Genomic DNA, 12,782 nt, shown 5'->3' with positions numbered 1-12,782 from the left:
ACATCATCTTTTTTTTCTAAAAGAATGTTTAGAATTGATTGTATTTCTTGAGGGTTAAAATGGTAATTTTGCTGTCATTCAGAAAACAATTACCAAACAACTTTGTTTCATTCAGCACTTAACCATTCTGACCCTCTTAGCCATTCTAACCTCTTAGCTATTCTGAACTAAATCATTCAGCAACTGCCAAACAGCCCCTTAGTCGTTTCAGTAGCATCTTCAGATTTTCCATCTGTGACCCCGATTGCTTTGATAAAACTTTTAGAATAATTAGGATCAATTTTGGTCCTAATAATCAGTAAATAATATTTAATTTGAGATTTTATAAAATTGGTAATTTGGGGTTTGCTCAAGCGAGATGTTACAAAGGTACAATGATCCATGGCTTATATTTCTCCTCATCTTCATCTCTTGAACTTTGTTCCTTCTCTGATGTTAATTGGGTTGGTGATATCACTGATTGTGGTTCTACTACCATTTATTGTTTCTTTCTAGGAGACTCTCTCATCTTCCGGCACAGTAAGAGATAATCTCTCACATCACACTCTAATACTGAAGCCGGTATCGTGCTCTTGCTAATACTACTCAAGTACTTGTATGGCTTCGATGGCTCCTAACTGATATGAGTGTTCCTCAATCATTACTAACAACTATATGGTGTGATAATGGAAGTGTATTCAAATTGCTCACAATGATGTGTTCCACGAACGTACCAAACATATTGAGATTGACTGTCACTTCACTCATCAATGTGTTGTCGCTAATACTACTTGTCTTCAAGCAATCAGCTCTATCAATCAGACGACTGATGTCTTTACCAAAACTCACTATCCAGAACAATTCTCTTCTCTTATCCTTAAACTCAACTTGGTCGTTCATCAACCACCTTGAGTTTGAGGGAGGGTGTTAGTATATATTTATAATTTTGTTTATATTTCATGGGCTAGTTTTGTCATTGGTGTGCAGTTGAGATAGGCATTACATACCTCTTGTTTCCCTGTATTGTAATCTCACGTCGATTATAAGAGAAACCCTAACATTATTTTATATCAATGGCTTCCTTAAATCGATTGTTTCTATCAAGATCGACTAGGGAGCAACGCTTGTCAAAAGAAAAACAAATGTGAGTGAGGTATTATTCCTATGGGTAGAGATAGATACAAGTAGGATACGAGATAAGAATTTGCAAAGGAGTAGGATACAAAACCTTGAGATACGTTAATTTATAATTTGGTTGCAAAAATATACGTCTTAAACACCTGTATTTATAATTTTGGTTAAATGTAATGTTTAGATTAATAAATAGTATGAATAGCATGGTTATTTAAATACTATGTTAAGGGCATTAAGAGGTTGTTTGGTTGGTCTTTTATCAAGTTATGTATGAATAAAGTTGTTTGTGTAAATCAATCTGCCTGTACAAATTGAAAATCAATTTGTTTGAAAGAATTTGGACTGTGTTTTTTTAGTTAGGATAGGACATGTTCCAAAAAACTTAACTTACTGAATATTAATCAATTTTTATATCAAACAACCATTACTTGTCAAAAAGTGATGGATAGCGAGTAATGACCAAAAATCGGTCCCAGGCCGGTCCCAAGATTTCTCATAACCGGCTATAACCGGTCCTGGCGTAACTGGTCCCGGTCGAATAGATGAAGACCGGTCAGGCTAGTTTATAACCGTTATGGGGCGCCGGCCCCGGTCCCAACCGGTCCCACCCTTAAAAAAATTTTAATTTTTTAATGATATATATTTTTAATACATTATTAAATTTGTCGTACGGGTCACTTAAATACACTTTAAAAATACGTTTCATTACGAGAATTATGAACATTTTTTGCGTTTTTTACGAATTGAGAACTTGGTATGTAAACCTCTCAACCTTGTTACATATTTATAGTGTTTAGAGGCCAAAAAATACAAAAAAGACGGTCAAAAACGGCTATATTTAAAAGAAATGTCATTTTTTAATATTTCGGGTTGGGCCAAAACCGGTCTCGGTCCCACAAATCCGACAAAAACCATAACCGGATGTAACCGGCAGTCCCATGACCGGTCCTCACCGGTCTTTGGCCGGTCCCGCTTCCAGTCCTCCGTTGGTCACGGGCTGGGCCGGGCCGGTTTGGTCATCACTAAATTATAGCTAATAAGTAGCTACAAGAGTTGAAAGACCCATGGATGAAGCCCATCGATAAAGCCCAATAGGAAATCTATGGGCTAAAACACGAGTAATACCCGAATGTGAATTTGATTGAGACGTTGACAATTCGGGAGCCAGTGACAGTGGGACTACGTGTGTGTGACTGAAAGGAGCTTCGGATCCACTTCCTTTCACCGGTGTCTCTGTCTCCACAGCGGCCGTGGCGGTGGAGGTAGCGGCGGTGGAATAGTTTACTTTTCGATTCTAAAAAAGTGTCATGGCGTATAGGAGAAGGCAAGGATTTGCCAAGGATTTAACGTTGAGAGAAGAAATTGCAATACGTAACCCTAATTCAAATAGGCCTAACGATCCTTCATCTCCGGCGGAAGACGGTTCAATATCGTCTTCCAATCCTGCGGCAGCTACACAGTCACTCGCTGCCCAAGCGATCAGAGCATCCTCTGCTCACCGCGACTCTTCTCTCTCTTCGGCTTACGGTCAATCCGCTATTTCACCCAGACAAGCAAAGTCCAATCCTGCTCGATCTTCTTATAAATCTTCTGTCAAGGTACTACTTTCCCTGTACAAGTTATGTTTGTGTACATAACTACATATTATTTATATAGTGTCGTCTGTGTGTGAAAGCTTGGTTATTTTTCTGGTATACATGTGAAAATTTTCTGTTGGGAAGTTGTGCTTTGGAGTTGTGGTTGTGTTTTATTTTGTTCTACCTCTGATCTGATAGATTTGTTCACGGAGATGCTCTCTTCTGTATAAGAAGGTAACAGGTAGGTACTCTTTTACTTTCTAATGCTAAATGGTATTCTTTTCAAACTTCACAATTGATGGTGGATTTTAAATTCTTTAGGGGAAGTTAATAAGTTACTACGCATCTTAGCATTTTTGTAACTAGTGCGACAACTAGAATAACAGTGTTTAAGTTGCATAAATCTTTATCTTATATGTGCACTCAAAGAGTGCTAGGTTAGTCATAAAACGGTAAAGTTTGTATCTTTTGATGGAATGGGGAGGACCATATTTGACATAATTGATTGGCATTCTGTCTGCTTCTTTGCTATAAGCAGAGTTGCTTTTTTGAAGTTTAACAATCATAATAACAGTGCAGTGGCCACCTATGTCGATGTAAACTGGACTGTGTACATATATATCCATACAACTACACAAACACAATAGTAAAAACCTTTAACCAACATTGTGTTGCCTGATCCTTGACATTTTCAGTCTATTTACAGTCAGAATATGAGAATGCAAAAAACATGAAAGCAAAAGGGGTATCCCAAAGTTTCTGGATCTGTAATTTTCATGTGTTCCTCAAATATTAAAGAAGGCTATGTATTAACAATAGATGCATCTTCCCCTTTGCTGCAAAACGCACATCATGATTTGAAAACACCAATGTAGACCAATGTAAATGGAAGTTGCATAAATTGAATCATGATACTTTTTGGAATTTATGGGGTTCAGAGAATCCAAAATCAACATCAAATGACCTATTATTCATTTGCTACAATATTTTCAAGTTGAACCAAGATTTCTGTGATTTAAGAAAGTTGTCAAACAACAATGTAAAGTCTGGCGCTTGTAATAGAACAATTGAAGTGAACTCAAAGCATAAAACTTTAATGTCATTTTTGTGGAAAGCCTAGAATTCTATTCGAATTAACACAAATGTAACTAGAAAGACTTCGATTTTATAATAAGATTTGATGTAAACTAGAGCAATAAAATTCTGGCCTAAATCTACAGTGGATGATTTGATGATAAGTTCGAACAGTGATATGTCGAAGCAATGAATAAAATGCTGAGAATTACAAGAGGGACGGCCATTCAGTGGTGATTTATAATTCATTGCACTGGTGAACTATTAGTCCAGGCTGGAATAGATTGTCTTGAAGGCAAAGGCATCCTCATGAAAGCTAGAGCACAACTAGAATGAGAGAAAACAATCAAAGATGGTTAAAGTGCTTTCTTTTTATGGGTCTAAAAAGGAAGTTGATAACATTGACTACCTTGGATACTTCTGGAAGAATCATCAGCCTGGCGCTTTCACTTGATGCAGGGTTTCGGCTTCTACAGATACTTTGATATTTGCAGAGGTTGTCTAAGTAAATGTTGTGTTGTTGATAGTGGAGAACAGAAGGGACTGTTTGCTACAAGATACATTACATCTCTGATAGCATGTGCTATCCTTATGAAGTTGGTACTTTACAAATGTGCTCACCATCATATGAGGCACTGATCTAGTTGAAGCATAAAAACATGTAACAAGTTGTCAAGCTACACATATGTCAAAGAAATTGAAACAAGAAGATTTACTAGCTGTTTTTTGAGGGAAGAAAGCGATAACTAGATATTTCTAAAAAGCACAGTGCTGCAATCGAAGGCATACACTAACCAAAGGGGGGCTCGGGTAGCTCCAATTGATCATATACTTTCTTTACTCAAGCAAAATGATCCTTGTACTTCTATTTTCTACTTCCTCTCTATTGCCATTTGTTTGTTATCTCTACATTGCTGTTTGGAGAGTGCAATTATATGAGCTTGATGTCAAATTGTACTTGCTGTTGTCCTTTAGTAATTATATGTGAGAACATATGTTGCATAAGTAATCCTGTAGTTCCCTTAGCAGATGGTTACTCGTGGTTGTAGGATGATTCAACCAGGTATGATTATGCATCGATGAAGAACTTGGATGAACCTAAACGGGGATTTTGGGGCGCTCTTGCTAGAAAAGCCAGGGCCATCATTGAGGATGATGATGTGGCCCAACAGTATGAAACACCTGAAAGGAGGAGACAACAGATGTCTGATACAGAAGCAAAGGGCCAGGTAATAGTTAAAGATGATAGTTATTTTTTTTGGGAAGGGGGGCATGGATACCTAAGTATTGGTGTAACTGAATTGGTTTTAGGCTTGGGGATATTTATTTATTATTATAACTGAAAACTATGTGTGGCTTCTGTGGGCTTGGGTTATAAATTGATTTCTTCAAGTATGAATAACCATTACTTGTTCAACATCATTTTCTAGTATCCTCTATAATGACCAAAATGTAAAATGCTCGGAGGCTAGAATTAAAGAACATGAACCTTATAGCTAGTCTTGTCTTTTGTTATATACAGTATTCTAGTCCATATCAGTTGCCAGAAAATCGTCAAAAGGCAGATAATCCTGCACTGCAGAAGGGGATAGATGCAATTGCGTCATCTCTCAATTACATTGGTGGCACCATTGGTAATGCTCTTGAGGTAAGCTTCTGCTGTATTCATTTATGAATTAAATAAGTTGAAAGAGAATGTTGTTCTGAGTATTAATTATACTCTTGAGTGGCTAGTAAATTGGATTACCTTATGAAAAAATTAATTATTGGAGAAGCTTCCAGTTTTGACCAACAAGGTTAAAAGCCGGTGTCTGTTCTAAAAACAACTGATACAATTTCAAGAAAGAATTTAATGGCTTTTACTTGAGATTTTTCTAAAGTTAGTCTCACAGGAGGGCATGACAGTTGTGGAGAATCGAACTGCAGACATCATTCAGGAAACACGCAAACTTCATATTAAGAAAAAGTCTGAGAAAAATCCAGCTTCAAATGTTGGGAGTACAAGGGAATCATTACAAATGCATACCCATAATACTCAACCCCAGAAGCAGACTGATACAGAAATTCAACTGAAGGCCTCTCGCGACGTAAGGTGGCAGATGTGTATTACTGGTTCATAATATGATATCTATATATCTTGCATGTGTAGGTTTATACAACCCTTGACATTTGTGCAACCAATACAACCCAATCTCAACCATCCATTTCATTTGATTAATATGTGATTTCATAGAAGTTTTGATTGTTTTCTAATATAAAGTATTAATCATAATTAATTAACCATATTCATCTTCCATAAATATTTAAATCATAATAAATGAACTCTCATCATTTCTATAAATATCTCAATTTGTTGGGTAGCATTGGTTGTACAAATGCAATGGGTTGTATTTGAAACAAACTATATATATATATATATATATATATATATATATATGGCTATCATGTCCTAGAGAATAGATGTATAACGTAATTGGTTGCTGTAGCTGCTAAGTTTAGAAAAGCAAATCATGATCACATTAACGAAATCGTGGAATGTAACCCTTTCTATTAATCCATGAGATGTATGATATGCGTTTTGATTTGCTTAACAGGTTTCAATGGCGATGGCAGCCAAAGCAAAGGTTCTACTTCGGGAGCTGAAGACGGTTAAGGCTGATCTTGCTTTTGCAAAGGAGCGTTGTGCTCAGTTAGAAGAAGAAAATAGAGTCCTCAGGGAGACTGGTCGAGATGGGGACCGCCCTGAAGATGATGATTTGGTATGTATTTGATTTTATCTACTAAAATCCCATGACCTTTTTAGCATTTTGTTGTTACATATATGCTAGAAATGCATAATTCAATTGCTAAGAAGATGAATTTTAAACTTGCGTATGTTTTTTCACCATAATAACTATAACAGTTTCTTTCTTCAACCAAGATTATATACTTTTAAGAATAAATTATGTGTTTGGTCCCTGTGCTTTAGCACTTGTTACTACTAAGGTCCTTAAACCGCAATTTGTCACAAAACAAGTCCCTCCCTCTTAACTGTTTCTGTTAACTGGTGGGGCATTTTTGTTATTTCTCATACTTGGATGAAGAATTTTGTTGTTTTGTTTACATGGCAGATTCGACTCCAACTGGAATCGCTTTTAGCAGAGAAAGCCCGGTTGGCACAGGAGAACTCAGTTTATGCTCGGGAGAACCGATTTCTCAGGGAGATAGTGGAATACCACCAACTTACAATGCAGGATGTCGTTTACATAGACGAGAGCAAAGAAGAGGTATCGGAAGTATACCCCGTGAAGAGTTTCACAACAAACAGTAATATTGTAACACCAACGAACACGAACCCACATGTAATTGGAGATATCTCATCTCCACCTGTTACACCCACAAGTCCGTTTCTCGACCAACACAAGATGTGAATTGTTGTTCTTTTTTGCCTCGATACATTATTCTGTTCTTGTAAACATTATTTTGTGGAGCATATTTTTATATGTGGTAAATGTAATTTTTTAAATTGTGTATTTCTGATGGTATGTGTTATATTTTGATTGCCTCATAGTAAAACACCGTATGGAGGAAACCTTGATTAGCATTTAGTTAGAAATTTATTCTGGAATTCCGATTTGTTTGTATACTTGAATTGAAACTTTTGCAGAAAGAGATAAGTTGAGTCATACATACATACACGCTCATGTATCCAAGATCAAAAAATGTATTCAAATTCAGGTTAACGCCCAGGAGCAATAGCAAAGGTTGATTTTGATGAGCATCGGGGGGCTGTACATGATCCAGTCGGTGTTTAGTATCAAAAGAACTGGAAAAAGAGACTTGTAGATCCATCGCTATATGATTTGATGTCTGCTGGCTTCACAACTGCTCTACATAACGGGCATGTCCTCTCCCGATCAAACCTGCAACAACCCAACCTATACATAAAATACAACTTCTCCAAGATCCACAATATGACTTCCATGGATATGTATTTGTTCTTGATATGATGATTACCACTACAATTTGTTTGAGACGCGTTAAAGGTTTACATAATCTAGCTTAAATGAGCGTCTTATATGCTATGTAGTGACATATACCACAAGGGTGGTGCCTGATTGGTTTGAGTTTGGCTCCAAAGGTCAAAAGTACCAGGAGGTCCCAGGTTCAAATCCAGGGAGGAATAAAAATCCACTTGTGGCCACGGAGGTTCAAATGCGGGGACTCCGGGCTATCTGCAAAGCAGGTGGTCGCCCTGGGATTAGTCGGCTCGCATAGTGGGTTGGATATCCAGGTTAATAAAAAAAAAATAGAAGAGTACGTTCTAGAACTTTTGTATTGAATTTTATTTTTGATGATCAAATGCATTTGTTAAAGATCTTTATAATACTTGTTGAGGCCCTTTTTCTCACAATGATGTAAGGATCGCGCCAGTTGACCACCGTTACCTAAAATACTACTTGGATTGAGCCAAAATATCAATGGGTAGGCCTGTAAATCAATGATAGAAGGGAGACTACTGAAAGGAAGAAGGAAAGAAACAAAGTGACTGACCATTCTGATACACATTCTTCGCAAAATATGTGTTTACACCGTAGCACGATCGGAGAGTGCATTTTTTCTTGACAAATGGCACAAAGATCTCCAGCAGCACTCACCTGAATGAATCAATGTCTTGTTACAAAGGTTATGAAATGACAACTAAGTCATCAAATCCAAAAAGTTCATGCTAACCTGCTCAGTAGATGCAGATGACCCATAATGCACCTCTTTGCAAGACAACGCCCTTAAAGCAGCAAACACCAAACGAACCTACACAAAAATACCCTCCAACTTCGATAACAAACAACTGTCCCATATGTCTTTCAGAAAATTTATCAACCTGGATATGTATACCTTCTGTATGACCGATGTAAGCTTGAAAGTTAAGTACAATCCTGCTGTAACTGATGAAAAGATACTTCCATATTCTTTGTTCAGAAAGAACCGATACCAAACAGGGGTAGGCAACAAAGTACGGTACAGCAGTAGCATGTACTCAACCAGAGTTAGCATTTGACCCTACAAAAGCGTATCCTTGAGTTATCTTCCGGAAGAATAGACTCAGAAAGCATGAAACAGAACCAAAATGTTCTTTTGAACTATTCAAAATCAAGCACTAAGAACTAATTAACACGCGTCATATGAGCTACCTGTTTCCGATAATTATGACCTCCAGTGTTCTTGTAGTACATTAAAAGTAGACACTTGAAGACCATTCCCGCTTGCCGTGCCATAGAATCTGAGGTGAACAAAATATTAGGCTATAATCATCTTGGACATTTAAAATTTCCATTTTGTGGGTTTCATTTACTTGTAGGAGTGGAGATGGGATCCATAAAAAAGGAGAATGGAAGAAAACGGTAAACAAACGGAAAAGGAGTCCATTTTGTGCCTCCTGAGCTTGTTCAAGTGGTTGTAAGTTGTAATTCACTCAGGCTCTAAGTTTGAATCTCACATTTGTGTACTGCCTAATGAATTCCATGGATGCGTTCAGTTACACACCCTATCGAAAAGAGCGCACATTTTGCAAAGTTTGCAAAGATTAAAGATACATCTCATTGAGTGTAAACTGGAGGACTTCCATCAATTCACTCATAGGATTACAAAACTAAACAGAAATGACAAACTCAACTCTGATTGTGGCACAAAGGATGTATATATCAGTGGTATGGTGATCATTTCAAATTGTTTTGGGCTTAGCAATGAAAATCATATATCACATCATATATTGCTATCCATGGAAGCATTCAGAAACTTGGTTACTGGAAACCGTTAAAATACAAAGTACTTACCATTAACCAAGATGATGAACAAAGCATGCCAGAATGGTGGGACTGACTTTGGAGGAAGCAAAACCAATGGATGCATAAGATCATCATTTTGATACCACCAGTAAATAAAAACCACATGGAGCATAAAGATCACAGTGATGCTGATAAGAACAAATGATTTCCTCTCTCCCTGCAGAAAATGATATTTAAAGATGCTTAGTGGCAAGAATAATGAAGAAACAGAAACTAGCTTCCATGGAAGAGAAGACTTCCAAATTCAACCATACCTTCAAAGCAGTTTGCTTTTGCAGAATGTCATTTGATTTAAATAGGACCGCAGAAATCCAAATGGTCCCAAAAAACCCTGAAAGAGGCAGCATATACATATGTTAGTATTCCATATATGATACTAGCTTGCCTTACCAAACAACAAATGAACATCCAGTTTTTGCTACTTCATCATGTTAAGAAATCCAGCAGGGTTTGTGCTACCCTCCAGAGTGCCCCCACCGTACGTGTCCCACAGTCATCATGGGGGAATTAAATTGTGGTGTCCTAAGGCAGGGTGAAGTGAGCATTTCCGAGAAGAGGCCCTTGATGCACCAGAACTCCGAAGGTTTGTAGAATAATCCAGAAATTCTACATCTCCCTTGTATCTTACAGAATTACCTATAACGTTACAGAGTACTCTTTGACGCAGTGAATCGGGTTGTAGAATCTAGAAAGTTCCTCTTGACTAGGATATTCATGTAATTTTGAATGTACAAAAACAGTTTCGAATAAGCTCTCTAGGAGTTGGCCCTTGTACATGTTTCTACAATGTTAGCAACCAGCATTTTTTTCTTGTCTTTCCTCTGCAGCCTCTTCATAATCATACCTCCCATAATGAATTTCATCTCTTTGATGGGAATGATAATGGTCTTTTGGGGGGCAAATTGCATGAAAATGCAAATGTATTTGAGTCATTCCAATTTGGCATAACGTACTTTTAAAGCCTTCATTTTGGTAACTCAGATGTGACATCTCACACATTTAGGTACCTAATTTACATTTCAGAATGCATGAAAATGCAAAAACTTTGGTCTATTCCATTTTTGTGTAATATACTTTGGTTTAAATGTTTGAGATATCACATCTTCAGTACCAAAATGAAGGTTTTGAAAGTACATTACAGAAAATAGAATTCATACCATAGTAAGTTGTATTTTCATTTAATTTGGCCTTCTAGAAGTTACTTTAGCACTTGCCCAAAACGAGGGTTTAGCCTATCGACAATGTCGGAATTGGGTTATATTATGTGTTTATTGATATGTACATTCTATATTGATAGAATATTATAGTGAAAGATGTCTATATTAACATCATGATAGAAAAAGAGATGCTGGCATGCTGCATATGGACTTCAAATAGGTTATAAAGCACCTTTTTTTACACCATCTCACAAACACAAGGACTCAATCTTATGGATATATAAGCCACAAGGTTTCCAATTCAGGCAAGAAAAGGAAGGAAACCAACACCTCATTTGATTAGTTTCGCCAAGCTCGTTATTACATCTAGCTCCAAAAACGATCGGACAAATGGCATATACAATAGTAGAATCCTTAAGAGTAGAAGCTATATAGTTGGTTCTCATCCTTCAACGATTATAAGTGTAATAGGAGGCTAGGAGCATCTGTCAACAAAAGGATTGCCCTAAGATATAATCACATGGTTATAGAAAAAAAAAATCTTTTAGCTATCTCGTTCTAGTTCTTTCACCAAGTCCCCCTTTCATGCTGACCCACCACTCACAAAAGTAAAGAAATCTGAGTGCTAACTGCTAAGGCCACATGGTTGGTTAAAGGCAAACGAAAGAGCTGTTTATGCTACATTGGCTTCAATAAACTTTGGAATAAAATCAGAGTCATTACTACTAACAATCACCAAAATTTCAAAAGAAAACCAAAAGGCAGCAAATTTATATTGGACGCAACACTAAACAATCACACACAAACTACAAGTCTATTACAAACATATGACAAATCAACAAAGAGAAGTAAAATTACCTTGTAAATGTTGGCGTATTAAAACAACCAAGAGAAGCAAAGAGAAAGGGAGAATCTGCTCAATCCATTGTGCCACATTTTGAATATCATATCGATTATTAGTTGCAGAAGGTGAAGGGATCTGGCCATCAACTCCATTAACACCAACCCCACTCCTTAACTCTTCTGCTCTTCTCCCACTAAAGTTATCTATTTGTTCCTCACCATTACCAACGGTCCCACCACCATCCACCACCACATTAGGCGGCAACTCTTCCTCCACGGCACCCATAATCCTAATAGAAACTTCCTCCGCTCCGTTAACTACACCACCGCGGTCGCGATACTGGACCAACCCATCCTCAATTGCATTTTCATGCTGCATCTCGAGATCAGAACTGGAAATTGATTGTGACCGGGTGTGCAAAACGCCCGAATGCTCCAAAAAAGCCAACAGTGGTGCCCGAATTATTTCGCGTAACCTGAACCTTAAACCACTTCTACTGCTATTTGAAGATAAAATACTTGCAGAAGGAGGCTCCATTTCTAGGTTCCAATTACCAAAGAGGATATAACCAGCAAAAAATCACAAAAAAAACCCTAATTTTGACCAGAATGATAAACGAGCTTGGAGGGCACGTCAAACCCTCCTCAAGAACCAAAATATAAGTCAATGAAAGTAACAACAAAAGACATCAAACACACATATCATGCTACTATGTACCCTCAACTGCTTCTGCAATTCACAGAAACTATGAAGGTGTGTTCTGAAAGCAAATTTTGATAAGAAGTAATGAAATTGCGTTCTGAAATTGGGGGAAAGGTGGAGCGAGGATTAGCTGAAGTGGGTTATCTCAGAAGGATTTTGCGTATAGAGCTGAAAGATAGAAAAGGTGAGTTTGGAGTGTGGATTTTCACTTGGTTATCGTCGGGGGTAGTGGTTGCGAACAAGTAGTCCTCTTTCTTTCTCCCAATCGCAGAGCGCGCGCCATTTCCAACTTCCTCTCCTCTCCTCTCTTTTACCCCAAACTATATAACATTTACAATGAAAAATATAAAAAGATATATTTATCATAGATTAATCTTAATTGAATGTAAATACTAACGAGTTGTATCAAAATATACTGGATTAATTCTTTTCTAAATAGGCATGGCAACGGGGTGAGGATGGGGCGGGTTTTGTAATCCCCGGCCCCGGT

The 12,782-nt window shown here is 37.4% G+C and overlaps 2 protein-coding genes across 2 annotated transcripts; one reads left to right on the top strand and one right to left on the bottom strand.

Annotated features, from left to right (window-relative positions):
- Nucleotides 1–2,268: 2,268 nt before the first annotated feature.
- LOC112505433 lies at nt 2,269–7,313 on the top strand. Its single transcript, XM_025109345.1, has 6 exons — nt 2,269–2,711; nt 4,814–4,993; nt 5,287–5,412; nt 5,657–5,851; nt 6,359–6,523; nt 6,875–7,313. The coding sequence occupies exons 1-6, from the start codon at nt 2,421–2,423 to the stop codon at nt 7,172–7,174; spliced, it is 1,257 nt and encodes a 418-aa protein (XP_024965113.1). The 5' UTR covers nt 2,269–2,420; the 3' UTR covers nt 7,175–7,313.
- Nucleotides 7,314–7,363: 50 nt separating this feature from the next.
- LOC112505426 (RING finger and transmembrane domain-containing protein 2-like) lies at nt 7,364–12,577 on the bottom strand. The gene is made up of 8 exons (XM_025109338.1): nt 11,605–12,577; nt 9,844–9,920; nt 9,578–9,746; nt 8,936–9,024; nt 8,640–8,804; nt 8,478–8,555; nt 8,298–8,401; nt 7,364–7,666 (listed from the first exon to the last, which is right to left on the bottom strand). The coding sequence occupies exons 1-8, from the start codon at nt 12,125–12,127 to the stop codon at nt 7,561–7,563; spliced, it is 1,311 nt and encodes a 436-aa protein (XP_024965106.1). The 5' UTR covers nt 12,128–12,577; the 3' UTR covers nt 7,364–7,560.
- Between the last annotated feature and the right edge of the window lie 205 nt (nt 12,578–12,782).

The sequence above is a fragment of the Cynara cardunculus genome (assembly GCF_001531365.2).
Source record: "Cynara cardunculus var. scolymus isolate 2C chromosome LG 2, CcrdV1, whole genome shotgun sequence".
Classification (NCBI taxonomy): domain Eukaryota; kingdom Viridiplantae; phylum Streptophyta; class Magnoliopsida; order Asterales; family Asteraceae; genus Cynara; species Cynara cardunculus.
This window is presented reverse-complemented; position numbering and strand designations above follow the sequence as displayed.

What these genes read in the sequence shown, in the direction of transcription:
- LOC112505426 (XM_025109338.1), bottom strand. Translation starts at nt 12,127, where the DNA reads ATGGAGCCTCCTTCTGCAAGTATTTTATCTTCAAATAGCAGTAGAAGT. An exon ending in GTTCATCATCTTGGTTAATG is followed by an intron (nt 9,025 to 9,577) that starts GTAAGTACTTTG and finishes TGTTCACCTCAG; the next exon opens with ATTCTATGGCACGGCAAGCG. An exon ending in GAAGAATGTGTATCAGAATG is followed by an intron (nt 7,667 to 8,297) that starts GTCAGTCACTTT and finishes GGGTTGTTGCAG; the next exon opens with GTTTGATCGGGAGAGGACAT.
- LOC112505433 (XM_025109345.1), top strand. Translation starts at nt 2,421, where the DNA reads ATGGCGTATAGGAGAAGGCAAGGATTTGCCAAGGATTTAACGTTGAGA. An exon ending in CCATTGGTAATGCTCTTGAG is followed by an intron (nt 5,413 to 5,656) that starts GTAAGCTTCTGC and finishes TTAGTCTCACAG; the next exon opens with GAGGGCATGACAGTTGTGGA. An exon ending in GCCCTGAAGATGATGATTTG is followed by an intron (nt 6,524 to 6,874) that starts GTATGTATTTGA and finishes TTTACATGGCAG; the next exon opens with ATTCGACTCCAACTGGAATC.